The sequence below is a fragment of the Lithobates pipiens genome, unplaced genomic scaffold, assembly GCF_037356315.1.
Source record: "Lithobates pipiens isolate NorthernLeopardFrog02 unplaced genomic scaffold, aLitPip1_a1.2 Scaffold_18, whole genome shotgun sequence".
Taxonomy (NCBI): Eukaryota; Metazoa; Chordata; class Amphibia; order Anura; family Ranidae; genus Lithobates; species Lithobates pipiens.
Window position 1 is genome coordinate 558,622,959 of NW_027507758.1, and position 19,229 is coordinate 558,642,187.

The 19,229-nt window shown below is 42.5% G+C and overlaps 1 protein-coding gene across 2 annotated transcripts in view; it reads left to right on the top strand.

The window, feature by feature from the left end:
* Window positions 1-19,229, top strand: part of SUPT3H (SPT3 homolog, SAGA and STAGA complex component) — a 712,703-nt gene that overhangs the window by 650,414 nt on the left and 43,060 nt on the right. Inside the window, exon 12 of one of the 2 annotated variants that reach the window (XM_077488955.1) lies at window positions 2,198-2,227. The exons of the other annotated variant lie outside the window; for it this stretch is intronic. Within the exon in view, the coding sequence (XP_077345081.1) occupies window positions 2,198-2,212 (15 nt within the window). The 3' untranslated portion in view covers window positions 2,213-2,227. Of the gene's footprint in view, window positions 1-2,197; window positions 2,228-19,229 lie in introns of those variants that run through there. 2 annotated transcript variants of the gene reach the window in all.

Genomic DNA, 19,229 nt, shown 5'->3' on the forward strand with positions numbered 1-19,229 from the left:
CATGTCCAATATGACCAATAAATCGTTCAGTGGACATAAATACATTTTATGTTTGTTTTTTTACATATACCTAGTGCAGACAGGTTGGACGGGAAACACATTAACCTTTCAATTTATCGTTCGTTCAGCAGAAAATTTCCAAACTTGTCCTTCGTTTTTTGGCTCAAAAGCGTCCAAACGATTATCGATTTTGTGCCCATTAACTGGTCAAAAAAACAAACAGTCCAATGACTGAATTTCGGATGTTTTTTCGTATAGTGTATGGCCAGAATAAGTTGTTAATACTTTTGCCTTGCAGTTCTGGGTTTTGAGTTTAAATGCCACCTGAGATGCACTCTGCTTGGAGTTTGTATGTTCTCGTAATGTATGCTTCTAAAATTGGCCCTGGTATGTGGGATGGAGACTGTGAGCCACTGTAATAATGCAGCAACAAAATAATATGTTAAAGGTAGAGTTGCTCATTAAAGCAGACTTCCAAGTGTCAAAGAAGCCTGTCATAGGAGCAATATGTAGGCTTCCATTGATGGAAAAACATCTGAAAATGTTGATTTATTTACCTGTCATGCAGATATACTACCTTCAGTTCCTTCTGAGTCACTGACCTGGAACAAATGTGCATTTTAGGAGTTATAACTTCACTTTTCCCAGGATCAGAGACTTGGAACATACTGAAGCCAAAGGATCAGCATGACAGCCAGGCAGTTGTCACTTTCACAAGGAAGCAATAACAGATTACATGGAAGGCTTCTTTTTAAATTAGGGGCTAGTGCCAGCACTGAAGGCTTGGCAAAAAATATTATACAGTATGATGCCAAACATGTTTTTTTTATATCACCTTTTGGAATAGAGCTGCTTGGGGGTTTTCATGATGTCCACTCACAGGGTGGAAACAGTAGGTGTCCTTTGTCCACTTCCTTGCCATGTAGAATAAACCATCCAAATTACAAATCCCACCAGCCCTTGTTACTACTTAGCCACTAAAAGTATGTTCCAAATGCAGGTGGAAAGAAAGCTTTAAACAAACCTGGGTGAATCCAACATCTTTATAGATCCACCCAGAGCCAGCTGCATCCTGACCTCCGATACATTAGGATGCCAGTACAGAAGCACTGTGATTACACATGGCACATGTGTTGGAGTTCCACTTTTAACTATTTTATTTTCAAGAAGGAGCAGCTAATATTTAAAGTGTATGTATAGCCAAAACATTTTTTAGTTTTAAAGAGAATAGGAGACGGTTAAAAACCTTTTTTTTTTTTTTTGATTGGGGAGATTTCTTTTCACTTCCTGTCCTGAAGCCATAACAGGAAGTAAGGGGCAGTTTATAAAAAGTCAATGAAATTTCACTTCAAGTGCAGCCATTCATGGATCAAAATTCTGCCTGTTCAACAGGGACTGGCCAAATTTTGATCCATGCATGGGCAGGCTGGTTGTACAGAAGTCGATCTACCAGTTGACTTTTGTAAATTCAGCCTGACTGTTTTTTCCTGGTCAGTGCTGCCAGCTTTAGCCGGTGGCACTGATCAGTGTATTCTGACAGTGAGGAATTCTCCCCACTGTCAGAACACAATAGGAAAACGGGTGATTTCCCCCATCCACATAGAGTGTATTGATGGGTGGAATTGGGTCTTTAAAGTTTAAATATATGGCCAACTTTAGGCAGTTGTTACTGGAACAAGTGCCCTCAGAAAATTTCCCATCCCTTTTTGTCTTGGTAACACCTGTACAAATTTGGATTTCTTATCATTTTCCGGCTCTGTGGCAATCATCACCAGGACAAATAGAGAGGGTGAATCTCCCCAACAGGAACACAGCCACTAACAAATAACTGACGGGGGTTGAGATTCTGGCACTTCCAAATTCTATACAAAAAAAGGTATAGTAATACATATACTGTACTCTAGAATCTGACATCCTGAAAAAGTTGGTACCTGTATTTCTCACCATAATAACTTGATTTTTTTTGGATCCCACATGTGCCTTACTGGTAAAGGCATAGAGACCCCTATAAAATATATGGGTTTTCCAGTCATCATTGGGGTAAATATCCTCTTTATAGATGAGTATCATTTCTTTAATGTCTTCATATTTCTCCCCTTCTTTTCTTTCGTCTTGTTGGCTCACATCTAGCTGTTCAGAACCAAAAAAAAAAAAAAAAAAGGCAAAGAACAAACTATTTTCTTCTGTCCTTTTTCAGGACTTGGCTTGTTGACATCAATAATTCTGCTTTGACTTCACATGGAACATTATGTTTAAAGAGAAAATGAGAGTGAGAACTTCCTGTTTTACTCCTTAAGTAGCACATTCGGCCCAGAAGCTCTTTCCTTTGGGACCGTCCACATTGCACAGCGGAAAGCCAAGGACGTCCAATATTGTTTCCCTTCACAGATTTTATTGGTACTATTAAAAGACAATCACATGGTGTGTTGGTGGCAGACAGTGTTATGTGTTTAAGGGGTTTGTGGTCTCCAGACTTGTGAGGAGTAGAAATTGTCTTGGACGTGTTTACTTTATCAGAAAAATAGAGTAATTGGACAGGGCATGAGCCAGGAATAACATAGCATAGCTTGAGCTGACATTGTGCTGTTTCTGTTTATGTAAAAAAAAAATATATATTTTAAAGAAACTCCAGCTTGAGCTTACATTGTGTTTCTGTAAAAAAATAAATATATATATATATATTTTAAAGAAACTCCAGCTTTGTTAAGGTAAGTCTAAACCATGAGTAGATGACATTTGATTTGCTAAAGCCCCCTGAATCGTATAATAAGTCCATGCTTTTTTTCTTTTATAAATTACATTTTTTTTATATCCATTTTTGGATCTCAGTATTGTGAATCTTTTGCAACCTTTTCTTATCTACTTGCACTTGGTCCAAATGGTGTTTTTGTCAATGCTCAGGGTGGACTTTCTGATGTTGAAAATGGTGGAACATGCCTTTGGAGTGAGCATTGATCCTAGATTGTAAGCTCTAACGAGCAGGGCCCTCTGATTCCCCCTGTATTGAATTGTATTGTAATTGTACTGTCTGCCCTAATGTTGTAAAGCACTGCGTAAACTGTCGGCGCTATATAAATCCTTTATAATAATAATAATAATATTTATAATTTTCCTTTGTTTTTTTTGTTTCTCTCCTTTGTACTGTAGGTGCTAACATTTTCATTGGCATTAGGCACTGTGCCCCTCAAAGCCTAGTAGTAAATCTTGTTCTGAAGGTATACTCTACTGCAATATACATTATCCGGGCCGCATTTATACACCTTAACCTCCTTGTGCCAGTTCTTCCAGCCCCACTTGACTAGCTATCCCTGGTATCACACCAACAAAATAAGATATAATAACAAGTCAGCCATGGCTTGGGGGTGATGATTCTGAAACTCAGTGTTCCATTCCATGCAAGTACTTGTAGAACCAAAGACAGGGCAATCTGTGCCTTCATCTATAAGTTTGGTTGTAGGTGTGCAAACTCAGACTGGATGAACTATAAGTAAACAACTGTGAAATTGAACAAATTGTGCAGGAACAGCAGCCATGGTGACCCAGTCAGATGGGACTGGCAGCTAGGGCAGCAGCCCTTGTATTATTCATGGGAATGTATTACTGATAATCAACTTAATGTAAGAGGGATATGTGTCGCCCAGGCCTCAGCCTATATGGACTAAGCAGACATGTACATTACGTGGAGTTGTAAGTGCAAAGACTGGCTAAAGGTAAAAATAGCAGTTCATCTTTTTTGAACAGTATATTGGTTTCCATTTTAATTTCTTTGTCTCCTTGGTAACGGTCTTAGCCATTTTCTGTCTAGTTTTTTGTTCTTTGAATTAACTGCAAACAGGTTTTTACACCTTTGTTTCTATGTGTGATGAATACAATTAAATGAAAAAGAATACAAGGCGTTCTGTTAATGGTGGCGGTGCCAAATAAGCAACCCATTGTAATCGGCATACAGAGGGGAAGCTGCTTGCATAAAACTCAAGCAGGACCCAGAAGACTGGGGTTATCACTGTAGTAATACCAACTACTATAGTGATTGTCAGCTGCCCCCTATGGCCCATGTGGTACTAGATATGTAACCTAGTTGGACCAATGTAAGTATGCAATGCAAATAATTTCTGGAGTTCAGCTTAACAACTCAATAGTGACTAAATCATGGACTAAATCACCGGCCACCTTTATATATCTCTAAGAGGTCCGAGAGGCAAAATGTCCGTACGCTTTTTTTTTTGTCTCCTCTATTTCCAAAAAGTCATAAAGTGCCAGTTTCTCAAAATTCAAGTTTTTCTTTTATGGAGAATCTCTCTTAAATTGTATGTCTGGGCAAAATAAAAAATATATGCAGCATATCTCTGAAATACCTGCACATATCTCCATGTTTTATTACTTTAAAAACGTTGTAGATCGAGAAAGTTACTTGTTGATCCTGCCAGAAATCCAGTGAGCTTCTCACTTCCTGTAGTGAGAAGTGTTGTCAACAGAGTTCTCTGCTGGACTAAAGGACTCTGCCTATGCTGCCCTCTCTGTCCCTATTCACATGGGTACATCGGGCTCTCAGGAGTTGTACAGTGCCTTGAAAAGTATTCATACCCCTTGACATTTTCCACATTTTGTCATGTTACAACCAAAAACGTAAATGTATTTTATTGGGATTTTATGTGGTAGACCAACACAAAGTGGCACATAATTGTGAAGTGGAAGGAAAATGATAAATGGTTTTTACAACTAAATATCTGAAAAGTGTGGCATGCATTTGATTTCAACCCCCTTTAGGGTCCTTTCACACAGGGCGGATCAGTGATTATCTGCTTGCTCAGCAGGGATTGCTCCGTCGATGTCCGCTGAGCAGGAAGATGACAGGTCCGTCTCTGCACACTGCGCGGGGATGGACCTATCAGAGTGCCGCTTTCCCCTCTGGGAGATCGGATGATGACGGACCGCAGTGTCTGTCGTCATCCGATGACAGATGGAAAAGTAGGTTTTTTCCTCCGTCACACTTTTTCGGATTGGAGCGGGTCGGATGTCAGCGGACATGTCACCGCTGACATCCGACGCTTCATAGAGGTCTATGGAGCATCCGTTCAGATCCGCCTCAAAAACTGAGAGGCGGACCTAAACGGATCATCCGTGTGAAAGAGGCCTTACTCTGATGCTCCTATCTAAAATCTAATGGAAACAATTGCCTTCAGAATTCACCTAATTAGTAAATAGAGTCCACCTGTGTGTAATTTAATCTCATTATAAATACAGCTGTTCTGCAAAGCCCTCAAGGATTTGTAGACAACTTTGGTGAACAAACAGCATCATGAAGGCCAAGGAACTCACCAGACAGGTCAGGGATAAAGTTGTGGAGAAGGTTAAGGGCTTATGCACAGGCAGACTAACTCTGCAAAATCGCAGCACAGTCAAAATGTCCCTAACCTCCCCTAACTGCTGCAGCTTGTAAACGCTTGTAAAAGCCTATGTGTACATGGACACATAGGCTTTTATGGAGTTAAGTTTAGGAGCTTTGGAAAAAAGCTCCAAAACTCAAATTTTAAAGCTGTAGTGTACATGAGCCCTAAAGCAGGGTTATGTTCTAAAAAAAATAACCCAAGCATTAAACATCTCATGGAGTTCAATCCATCATCTGAAAATGGAGAGAGTATGGCACAACTGCAAACCTACCAAGACATGGCCATCTACCTAAACTGACAGGACGGGCAAAGAAAGCATTAATCAGAGAAGCAGCCAAGAGACCCAAGGTAACTCTGGAGGATCTGTAGAGATCCACAGCTCAGGTGGGAGAATCTGTCCACGGGACAACTATTATGACACGTACACACGATCGGAATTCCGGACAGAAAAAGACCGATGAGAGCTTTTGATCGGAAAATGCGACCGTGTGTATGCTCCATCGGAATTTAGCTGTCCGAATTTCCGCCAGCCAAAAATTGATAGCATGTTCTCAATTTTCCAGACGGAAAAATGTTCTATCGGTAATTCCAATCATGTGTATGCAATTTCGACACGCCAAAAATCACGCATGCTCAGATTCAACTACGAGAGAGAAGCTATTGGCTACTGGCTATTGAACTTCCTTTTTCTAGTCCCGTCGTACGTGTTGTACGTCACCGCGTTATAAACGATCAGAATTTGATGTGACCGTGTGTAGGCAAGACAGCTTGAGCCGAATTCCGTCGGAATTCTGTCGGGAAAACCATTAGAGCTTTTTCCGACGAGAATTCCGATCGCGTGTACACGGCATAAGTCAGGCACTCTACAAATCTGGCCTTTATGGAAGAGTGGCATAAGAAAGCCATTGTTGAAAGAAATCCATAAGAAGTCCTGTTTGCAGTGCGCGAGAAGCAAACTGCTGTGTGGGGGACACAGCAAATATGTGGAAGAAGGTGCTTTGGTCAGATGAGACCAAAATGTAAATTTTTGGCCTAAAAGAAAAATACTGTGTGGCGGAAAACTAACACTGCACATCACCCTGAAAAAAAACATCCCCACCGTAAAACATGGTGGTGGCAGCATCATGTTGTGGGGATGCTTTTTTTCAGCAGTGACAAGGAAGCTGGTCAGAGTATATGGGAAGATGGATGGAGCCAAATACAGGGCAATTTTAGAAGAAAACCTGTTAGTCTGCAAAAGACTTGAGACTGGGGCGGAGGTTCACCTTTCCACAGGAAAACGACACTAAGGCCGCGTACACACGGGCGGACTGTCCGCCCAACTAGGTTCGTCAAACAGTTTGACAAACAGTCCGTTCAAAATTAGCATGAACGGACTTGACCACACACGACGAACGAACAGTCCGCTGAAAACTTGCGTGATGACGTGAACGGCACGTACGACGGGACGAGAAATTCGAAGTCCAATACACTGCAATGCAACCTTCGCCGTGTAAATTCTTTCTGAGCATGCGCGAGACTTAGTTTATCGAACAAGCCTACACACGAGCGGACTGTCCGCTCAAACCAAGTTTCAGCGGACAGTCTTACGGAAATTCCGAAAAACTTTGTTCGTCAGACTGTCCGCTGAAACTGTCCGCTGAAGCCCACACACGAGCGGACTGTCCGCTGAAACACTGTTCAGCGGACAAAGTTGGGCGAACAGTCCGCCCGTGTGTACGCGGCCTAAGCATACAGCCAAAGCTACATTGGAATGGTTTAGATCAAAGCATATTCATGTGTTAGAATGGCCCAGTCAAAGTCCATACCTAAATCCAAATGAGAATCTGTGGCCAGATTTGAAAATTGCTGTTCACAGACGCTCTCCATCCAATCTGACAGATCTTGAGCTATTTTGCAAAGAAGAATGGGCAACAATTTCATTTTTCAGACGTGCAAAGTTGGTAAAGGCATACCCAAAAAGACTTGCAGCTTTAAGTGCAGTGAAAGGTGGTCCTACAAAGTATTGACTCAGGGGGGCTGAATACAAATGCACGCCACACTTTTCACATATTTGTAAAAAATTTGGAAAACCATTAAACGTTTCCTTCCACTTCACAATTATGTGACACTTTGTGTTGGTCTATCACATAAAATCCCAATAAAATACATTTAATCTTTTGGTTGTAACATGACAAAATGTGGAAAATTTCAAGAAACATGAATACTTTTTCAAGGCACTATAGTTCTGGGTAGTGTTAGTAAATTATCAGGAATAGTCATAGGCACCCTGCCGATCCTCCTCCTCACCAGCTGCCTCTTGAAAAAATTTACAAACCTGGTGATGACATCTTATGGGGTAAAAAAAAAAGCTGTTTCTCATTTTAGGAACAATGTACCGTAATAAAAATAATAGTAATGTTGAGACATGCTCTAGAGCAGGGGTCTCTAAGCTTTTTAAACAAAGGGCTTATTTTCTGTTCTTCAGATATCAGGGGGCTAGAATCTTCCGAGTGGCAGTGGGAGTAGAACATGTCCTGGCACCATTTGCTTTAGACAGTGGGGGTTATTTACGAAAAGGCAAATCCACTTTGTACTGCAAGTGCACTTGAAAGTGCAGTCACTGTAAATCTGAGGGGGACATGCAAAGAAAAGAAAAACAGTATTTTAGCTTGCACATGATTGGATGATAAAATCAGCTGAGCTTCCCCTCATCTCATTACAGATCTACCCCTCAGATTTAAATCGACTGCACTTCCAAGTGCACTTGTAGTGCAAAGTGGATTTACCTTTTGTAAATAACCCCCAATGTCTCATTCTTGGTGGTCAGTGGGAGTAAAAATTACAAAGCACCTGTGGTCATTAGGAGGATAAATAGTTGCCCCATCAATAATAATAGTGGCAGGGATATTGCCCCATCATTGATATCAGTGGAAGAAGAAATAATCCCTCTTCATTGTTTTCAGTGTGAGAAATAATGCCTCATCGCTTGTGTCAGTGGGAGAGAAAGTCAAGCAACGACCCGAAGTTTGGAGACCACTTCTCTAGAGCGAGAGGGGGAGGATTGGAAGTAAATTTGTATTCTGCAAATAATTTAAACCAAATGTACCAGTGTGACACCATTGTCTAGCTTACTATTAGTGTTGGCTAGGAATGGGGTTTCTGGTAGGATAAGTCACTACTGTAGTCAAATCAAACATTCAGGAATCCAACTTGTTTTTTCACTTACTAGCAATTGTACCAAACTAGTACTATACAGCTGACCTTTAAAGCATACCTGGCATCACAAGCCCAGACTATATACAGTAGAGCTTCCACCTGTAGAAAGTTAAGATTTGTATGGTGAAACTTGGCCAAAACTTTCCCTTCTCAAGCATTCCTGTTACTCAATGACGCCACCCATTACAGTAAATGATCAATAAGGAGGAGCAGGTGAGGCTGGGCCAAGCTTGACTTTTTGGTACACTGTCATGATTTGCATATAAATTCAAATGAACATTTTGTCCGAAGGTAGCCTCTCCTTATGCATTTGAATTGGCCAGGTTTCGGACAGGTTTCATGTAAAGCGATGAATTAAAAAGTTATACTGCAAACTGTCAAATAGGTGTTTATTAAGAAGGTAAAGTTGATTAAGACCAGGGAACAACTTTTGCTACTTTATACTGTAAATACATCCCAATTTGTATGACATTGTTTAATGCTCTACAATATATATTGTTTTTTTGGAGGTCATAGTGGTCCTTTACAGTGAACTTGTCTTGTGACAAGAGACTGCTTTTGCTGCCATCCTGAAAATGCCAGTTCCCTAACCATTTTTTGGATCCATTGAAATGCATAGTTTCTGGAGATTAGGAGAGTTTAAGTCCTTATTAGCACACTCTTTCCAGGTCACCATTGAAGAATGGGGATCATTGAGGGCCGCATGACAGCCAGGCATTTAACATTTTCAGAAGGGGATGTCAGCATTGGCATTCTCAATGTTCTTGTTATGAAAGGTCCCCTTTAGTGGGGTAGTGGCTAAAGTAATGGCATTTCGGGAAAGCTCAGCGTTTACAAAAAGAGGCAGAAATCATCCCCACCGCTTTAAAAGAACAAATCCAGCAAGCACTGTGTTATTTCTTTAGCTCTGCCGAACCTATTCTCGCTGAGCCGTGTTGGTTTAACCTGGCAGATTGGCAGTACATCTGTGCTGGGTTTGCCCATGACACTGTGACTGTAATATCTCATTTCGTTTTCCATCCCAAACAAAAATTCTCTGAATAAGTAGAAAAACGTTGATTTTGTGCTGCCTCTTCTCAGGCGGGAGGTCACACAAAGGTTTCTACAATTTCACATTCACACCCTACAAGATGGGGATTTCTGGGAAATAATAAAAAGTGTTTGCAACACCAAGTCTATTCTGAGATCTTCTTATGTGTGTTAAAATTAATTCATTAAAGGAATTTTCCGGTAAAAGTGAGCCTTGTTTCCAGATGAATGTGACCCATCTATTTAATGACATGTAATGGACAATTTTCCGTCTTGGTTCAGTTGTTATAAATGTGTCAGCGAGTTAAGACAACCTTTAAATATATAGTGGAGCTCCTAGAGCAGTGCTGTATCTTAATGGTATAGGTTGCAGTGTTAAAATAACCAGCAGGTCATTGAGCTAAAGCCAAGTCAGTTGCCTGGGCCTGCTACTCCATTCAGTTGGATACCTGAGGATGGTAGTCCTTATATTGTTATTTAGGTGTTCAGGACAATACCTATTATTATTATTATACAGGATTTAATAAACACTGACAAATTACGCAGCACTTTACAACTTGAGGTTAGACAGTACAAGTACAATACATAATACAGTAGGAGTCAGAGAGCCCTGCTCGTTAGAGCTTACAGTCTAAGAGGGAGGATCAAGAAATACAAGAACAGTGGTAGCCCTTCCATAGGGGCGCACGGGTGCCGAAGCTATTTACAAAAAAAGTCAGAATTTTAAGAGTGTTCAGGCGCCGGACACACAGCAGTCTATGGGAAGCTTTCCCAGCTTACAATCAGCTGATTGCAACTGGGAAGCTGATTTGTCGGTGTTTAGGGAGTGTTCAGGATGCAAGCAATGCGCCTGCAATCACTCCCACTCTCCAATCATTTGTCTCTGGCCTCCTTTCCTTTTTTTTAATTGGGGGGGACCGGAGGATGGTGGGCAGTGCTTTTTGCGGCACTGCATCATCACTTCTGGTTTCCTAGCCATCACTCACTATGCTGTGTGGAATGGAGCTCAGTGGACTGTGCGTGGGGGTGCATTAGATCCAGTTAGGAAGGCCTGAGCAGCACCTGCAAGTATGGTGACTAATGGTAAGTGTCGGCTCCGCGATCCTCAGGCTCAGCCTTCTGCAGTACACTCCTATTATCTGTCTAGCTGCCCCTTCGCTCAACACACACTGGGCCCAGGCCAGGGATGAATGATTGCGTGGCTGGACTGGAGCATGAGGGTGACATTTTGAGGATTATTTACTGCCATGTGATGTCCAATCAGGAGGTGTCACTGACTCACTACTACTACTCATCACTACTACTACCACCATCATCACTACTACTACCACCATACCCTGATCTGTGAGCCTGGGCTATATACCTTGATCTGTGATTTTAAGTTATATACCCTGATCTGTAATGCTGAGCTATATACCCTGATCTGTAATGTTGAGCTATATACCCTGATCTGTGAGGCTGAGCGATATACCGTGATCTGTAATGCTGAGCGATATACTGTGATCTGTGATGCTGAGCTATATACCCTGATCTGTGATGCTGAGCTGTATACTCTGTCCTTTGATGCTGAGCTGAATACAGGGGATGTAGTGGGTGGATTATATAATGGGTGGGGCTTATGAGAAAAGGGAGGGATTAAAAAGGAAGGGTGGGGTCTGGCACCCCCCCATCCTAAACCTCCAGCAGCCGCCACTGTACAAGAGGTAATAACTGTAGGGGGTGTGCTAATGGAGAAAATAAATGTACATTTGTTAGGTGGGGACCAGATAGACTTCTCTGAAGAGATTAGTTTTTAGGGATTGTCTGAAAGTGGACAAATTAGGAGATCTCAGATTGGGGTAGAGCATTTGAGAGGATGGGAAAGGCTCGGGAGAAGTCCTGGAAGTGAGCTTGGAATGAGGTGACAAAGGAACTAGAGAGCAGGAGGTCTTGGGAGGAGTAAAGAGAATGATTTGGTTGGTATTTTAAGACCAGGTTAGTGATGTATGAGCTTGGTTTTGGATAGGTTGAGTTTGAGGAAGTGATTTGACATCCAGGCTGATATGTCTGTTATTAAGTTTGTGATGCATGAGCACACAGATGGCATGAGCTGGGGGGTAGAGAGATAGATTTTGGTGTCGTCAGCGTAGAGATGATATTCAAAACCATGGGAGGCAATCAACTGACCCAGGGAGGTGGTGTCGATTGAGAAAAGAAGAGATCCAAGAACAGAACCTTAGGGGACACCAATGGATAAAGGAAGAGGAGAGGAGGAAATAGTGTTGTGACACTGAAGGTGCGGTGGAATAGGTAGGATGAGAACCAGCGAAGAATACAGTCACCTACTTAACCGATAACTGCATGGCAGTCACAAGTGTCTAATATCACGCTGTGAGACCATAGGAGAGAACAAGAGTTTGGTCCTGAACTGTGGGCATGTGCCTATTTTCAGTATACTGAAAATAGTATTTATTTATTGTAGGTATTTATATACAGTGACATTGACAGTTTATGTAGTGCTTTACATACTGTGCATGCACATTAGCCCCTACACTTAAAATGCTTACAATCTAAGGCTCCTATCTCACATGCATAAAAATACATACTAGGGCCAGTTTAGACAAGAGACAACCTACTGGCATATTTTTGGAGTGTGGGAGGAGAATATGCAAACTCCATGTGGGTAGAGTCCAGACCAGGATTCAAACCGATGATCCCAGTGCTGCAAGGCAGAAGTGCTAACCACTGGGCCTTTAGCCCCAGAGCATGAGACTCTGATGCAGAGGTACAGGTGAAAGGCACAGGTGCATCTTCCAACCGTGCTGCCGGTAGCCTGTAAAACACTATAAATAGTGAGAGTGGCTGTGGCACAGTGGTGCACTGAGTGCTACAATGATTTTGCATGATCGCGCAGTGGAAACGCATCTTTGTGTGTCTCATAAGATAGCCCATTAATTTTACTGAGTTTCCCTTAGTACGTTTGTCACCCGAAAAGTTATCGCTCCTTTTTGGGCAATAATCAATTTGTGAAGGTGCGGTTTGCCGGACGACCAGAGGTGTCGCTACCGGATGGCTATTGGGGGCTATAGCCCAGAGTCTCTTGCCACAGGGTCCCTGCCTAACCAGTGGGCCGCGACTGCGGCAGGCAGGTTGGCTGCATGAGAGAGGCAGAGGAGAGAAGCGAGCAGCGGACAAGCAGAGATGACATCATCTCTCTCCAGCCATTCCACATCAGTGATCATCGGCCCTCACAGACCGGTGGAGTGGAGGTCACGTGCTTCCTGTCATCGGTGGAGCTCCCCTCTGCATCCGGACCCCCTTGCTTCAATGTCGGAGGTGCGGCAGGGGGGAGCAGCAAGATGACATCATTCCTCACTGCTTGCCCTGCATCACCGCTCTCCTCCCCTTACTAAATGGACCAGTGCTGCCAGCCTGCTACCAATGCAGCGACAATGCACATTTGGTGGCACTGGCTGGCATGGCAAGTTAAAATCCACATCAGTTGGCAAGTGACAATCCACATCTGGTGCCAGGTGACGTGGCAACCTACATCTAGTGGCCGGGGACTTGGCAAGTGACAATCTGTAAATGGTGGCAGGAGACGTGGCAAGTGACAATCTGCAAATTGGTGTCAGGTTACGTGGCAATCTACAAATGGTGGCAGGTGACATGGCAAGTGACAATCTGCAAATGGTGGCAGGTGATGTGGCAAGTGACAAGCCACATCTGGTGACAGTGGCAAGTGACAATCCACATCTGGTGGCAAGCGACATGACAAGGGACAATTCACAGCTAGTGGCAGGTGATGGTGGCAAGTAAGCTGTATCTGGTTACAGGCGACGGTGGCAAGTGACTCATTGCATCGGGTGACAGGCGATGGTGGCAAGTGACACGCTGCATCTGGTGGCAGGAGGTGTGGCAAGTGACATGCCCAGGGCTCCAACTGATTCTACACTATGGTGAGTTGAACCACTTGCTTACCACTGGTGTGCTATTCCCCCCCCCCCTCCCCCCACGGACCTACAAAAAGGTTTGTGACCGCTGCTGTGGGCTCTATCCCCAGATCTCTTGCAGACCTGGCAACGCCCCGGCAGTCAACAGTCGAGGCAGAATTGCATCCTGTTTGGGGTGATGTTAATGGATACCATGCGATTTGGGATCGTGGCCAGAATCACAGAGATTTACATTCCATTATCCCAAATCACAAGATGTGAATAGAACTTTAGGGCAGTATGCACCCAGGGACAAATGCCCAGAATACAGAGTTCTTGGTGGATCGTGCCCTATGTGTGTGATTTGTTTTTTGTTTCTCAATTATTTTTTTGAACTAACAGTTTCTTTTTCAGGACAGCTTCCTAAGAGATCCACTGCTCCCACCAGGTCAAATTCATACTGTACTCTCCTGTTAAGTTACAGGTGCACTAATGTGTTTGCAATCACCTTTAGGGTTCATTTACATAAGTATTCAGCCCCCTGCAGAGTGGAAAGCGGTTTGTTTAATTTTATGTACTAGCACTGAGGTGTGCGGACCCAGACACAGGGCTTTGTACATCCATTCAGTTATTAGGGTTTCCTGCACACCACTCAGTGCTAATATAGTGAAATAAACAATTGGCTGTTTGTGCTGTATGTTCCTGAGCGCCCATGCGGATGAGCCCATAGATTATTCACAAAGATGTCCTAGCTGGGAGTACTCTTCAAAAAAAAAAAGTAAAAGTCTTCTATAAATAAAGAGCAGGAATGTTAAAATGTGAGGCTGTTGAAATCACTAAATATAATCGGTTATCTTTTTTTGCCTACTTGCCTGATTGAATACTGAAACGTTCTGTGTCTGTACTCACCTCCTCTGCATTGTGTCCTGTCAGTACAGCTTACACAAAGCAGAGCTTATGGTATCGTATGAACCAAAAATATCAAACTAGGAAATTGGGATCACCTTGTAAAGGTCACAGCTTGCATGCCTACCTGGGAACTTAAAGAGGAGTTCCGCCCCCTCATGAAAAAAATTAAAAGTCAGCAGCTACAAATACTGTAGCTGGTGACTTTTAATATTAGGACACCCACTTGTCCAGGGTTCTTGCGTCGTTGGCACCCCAGCCAATTTTCGGATCTTCTCTGCTGTCGCCGCCATTCGGCATCACAGTCGGTTCCCCAGAGCGTTTTCTTACTGGCCCGGCGACAGGATGGCACTGTGGTGCTGTCTCCTAGAAGTGGGGATGGGTACCTGTCAAAAACAGGTACCTTTTCCTCCTCCCCGCTGAAAGATGCCAATGTGGCACCAAAGGGGGGCAGGAAGCAGATAAGCGGAGGTTGAACTTCTGGGTGTGCCTTTAGATATAAGAAATGTTCTTTAATTCTTCCGTGTCTACAAAAATATAAATGCTAGATTTAGGTGGACTGACCCATTATCTGTAGTCTTGCAACAAACACCTTGCAAAAAAACGTCTTTACAAGTATTTTTATGGATCTGTATACAGCCGCGTTGTTTTCAATAGAGACTAATGCCGTGTACACACGATTGGACATACCGACAACAAAATCCATGGGATTTTTTCCAACGGATGTTGGCTTAAACTTGTCTTGCATACACAAGGTCACACAATGTTGTCGGAAATTCCGAATGTCAAGAACACGGTGACGTGCGACGAGCCGAGAAAATTAAAGTTCAATAGCCAGTGCGGGTCTTCTGCTTGATTCCAAGCATGCGTAGAAAGTTGTGCTTCGGAATTGTGTACACACGATTGGAATTTCCAACAACAGATTTTGTTGTCAAAAAATTTGAGATCCAGATCTCAAATTTTGTGTGTTGGAAAATTCTGATAGAAAATGTCCGCTGGAGCCTACACACGGTCAGAATTTCTGACAAAAAGCTCCCATCGACCGTGTGTACGTGGCATTACACACAGGAAAACATGCACTGCGTTCGGATCTGAAACACAAAATACAAAAATCTGCATCTGAGGACATGCATGTTCAAATACCATGCATTCTGTTAAAAAAAAAAAAAGAGGCAATTTTACGCATTTACAACAGATCTAGAAGCACTTGTGGTCATATCCAGGAATTTAACCACTTTCAGACCGGACCATTTTGCTGGCATAAGACCAGACCACTTTTTGCGATTCGGCACTGTGTCGCTTTAACTGACAATTGCGCGGTCATGTGACGGGGCTCCCAAACAAAATTGATGTCCTTTTTTTCCCACAAATAGAGCTTGTTTTGGTGGTATTTGATCACCCCTATGTTTTTTATTTTTTGCGCTATAAACAAAAATAGAGTGACAATTTTGAAAAAAAAAGCATTATTTTTTACTTTTTGTTATAATAAATATCCCCCAAAAATATATATAAAAAAAAAAATTTTCCCTCAGTTTAGGCCGCTACATATTCTTCTACATATTTTTGGTAAAAAAAATCGCAATAAGCGATCATTAATTGGTTTGCGCAAAAGTTATAGCGTTTACAAAATAGGGGATAGTTTTATGGCATTTTTATTAATATATTTTTTTTTTTAATAGTAATGGCGGCGATCAGTGATTTTTATTGTGATTGCGACATTATGGCGGACACATCGGACATTTTTGACACATTTTTGGGACTATTGTCATTTATACACCAATCACTGCTATACAAATGCAGTGATTCCTGTGTAAATGACACTGGCAGTGAAGGAGTTAACCAGTGGGTGGCAGTGTAGGGGTTAAGTGTTCCTAGGGGCGTGTTCCTAACTGTGGGGGGCTGGGCTTTGTTTTAGTGAACACTGATCTCTGCTCCAATCACATGGAGCAGAGATCAGCGACACTTGTTGCTAGCAGAACGGGGAGATGCTGTTTACAACGGCATCTCCTCATTCAGCAGCCCCGTGAGACGATCTCGGGTATGCCCGCGGCGATAGAGTTCACGGGACCCGCAACCGGACTCACATTGGGATTCCGACTGGCACGCGAGCGTGCCATGATGGCAGGGCGGCATTTAAAACTGGACGTACCTATATGCCTGCCCGTGCCATTCTACCGACGTACATCGGTGTGCGCCGGTCCGTAATTTTTTTATGCCCATGTGAGCCTAAAATAGCTGCAAATGGTCATAGTACCTTGATGGGGGGATAACATATAACCATGGGTAAAATAAAAAAATAAAATAATGACATAAATTATGAAGTCTGTGACTAGGAATCACACAGACGTTTAGAAGTTTTTGTTTTTCTGAGTCCCCTGTAACATGGTTTTATTATATCTTGACCCTGCCAGAAGATTTATTTTTTTACTTCACAGGATGACAATACTGTTCTACACTGAAATATTACATTAGCGTTGTCACCCTGTGGACAGGGTAGTCTTAGATGGACATGTAGCTTTTAATGGGCTTTAAGTAAAAGACAAACAAGTTAAAGTGATACTAGAGCCAATATTGTTTTTAAATTAAAAAGGTGTTATACTTATCTGCTCTGTGCAATACCATACCACTTGCCTCCTATTCTTGAAGTCCACTCCAGTGCTGTTGGCTCCTCTCTCTTTCAGGTGCCTCCTTGTAGCAAACTGAGTGCTAAGGAGGCACCTGTGCGTGCACACTTCCGTTGGGTCCTAAACCAGGCTGTGTGCATCTATAGACATACACAGCGGCGGCAATGATACAGTTGAAATATATATTGTATATGAGAACTGTTTTACCTGTAAATGAATTTTCTAATTGTGAGCTGCCAAGTTTGTGGTCGAATCACCCCTGCCAGATTATTGCTAGACCTGCAGCAACAGCAAAGTTTGTTTAAAAACACTGGTTGAAAAACGCGCCCCTATCCTGCTTGTTGGACAATGAGGGAGCAGCAGTACATTGATGTAGTTATCCTTCTGCTCTCTTCAGTTGACACAGTGTTCCTTTTCATCCCTCTCAATTGCAGCAGTTTGATTGCCTCCTAGGGCTGCCCTTCCTTCTCCCAGTTTGAGTGTTGCTTTGCAAAGCACTATGTCAGACTGATTTTCAGACATATTCATGTAGTTACATCAAAACACTCAATTTTTAATGATGATCAGCTTCAACAACCACATAGAGAAGTCTAGAGAGATGTGACCTCTAGACTTGCGTTGTGAGAAGAGCAATAAAGCACAGACATTGTTTAGCAACAGTATGTACAGTAGGGAATAGAACCTGCATATGCAACAAGCAAATATGGCTACACTGTGTACATATATATTTATAAACTACATACAGAAACACATTTAAATATAAAACATAGAAATATGATTATTTACATCAGGCTCATCACTTTCACATACAGTACTTCACAAAAGTGAGTACACCCCTTACATTTCTGTAAATATTTTATTATATCTTTTCATATGACAACACTGAAGAAATGCTACTTTGCTACAATGTAAAGTAGTGAGTGTGTAGCTTGTATAACAGTGTAAATTTGCTGTACTCTCAAAATAACTCAACACACAGCCATTAATGTCTAAACCGCTGGCAACAAAAGTGAGTACATTGTTTCAGAAATTTGGCTGTACGCAGAGCACACAGCCATATCTCCTGTGCTCATATAAGCACACATTTTCGTCTAATGATATAATGTACCTTACCTATCATTCCATGTCTCCCCAGTAAAGAGACATCACCACATTCTTACGTCCTCATCTCAGCATGACTGCCTTTGAGCAGTTCCCTCGTTCTTTTATTCACAGACAACAAATTAAATTACAAAGCGGAGGCATTGGCTCCAACAGCCAATCACCTCCTACACAGATTGTGACCTCACAGGAAATGAACAACACAGGATGTGAATGACCAAATAAGGATGTAGCACAATATAAATGAATATATACAATAACCGATGAACGATGACTACAATTCCGCTGATAGGAATCCTTATTATGCATTGTTCCAGAGAACAATGCATACCTGGATTATGCTACACTTCCTTGTAGATGGGAGGCTATCCACAGGTGCACGCTGCGAATCTCGACATGTGCTGATCAGACACAGCATATTCCACAACAATACCCCTTATTAGCCCAATTAGCCATTTGCCCTCCCTGGTGTCATGTGGCTCGTTAGTGTTACAAGGTCTCATGTGTGACTCGGGAGCAGGTGTGTTAAATTTGGTGTTATCGCTCTCACTTTCTCACACTGGTCACTGAAAGTTCAACATAACAAAAGATTACAGCGCACACATGCAAAAATGACATTTACTGTATTTATTGGCGTATAACACTCACTTTTTCACCCTGAAAATCGGGTGCAAATAGTGTGTGCATGTTATACAGCAATACTGCAATTTGGGCCACCTACGGGGGAAGGGGGAGGAGGCCGGGTGAACGCCATCAGATTACATACAGCGAGAATCTCCTGTTTACTCAGTAGCCTCTGTAATAGGAAGTCTATCATAGAAGCCGGTCCAGGAGGTGGGACTTTGTATTAAAGAGGCAGCCGAGTAAATAGGAGATTCTCGCTGTATGTAATCTGAAATGTAATCCCACCCCCCTCCCTGTCCCCTCCGAGGCAGCAGTAATCTGATGTGAAGCTGCAGATGGGCATTGATCAGGCTGCATTCATGGCAATGGTGAGACTGCATATGGGCATTGATCAGGCTGCAGATGGGCATTGATCTAGCTGCATTGATGGGCAATTGTGAGGCTGT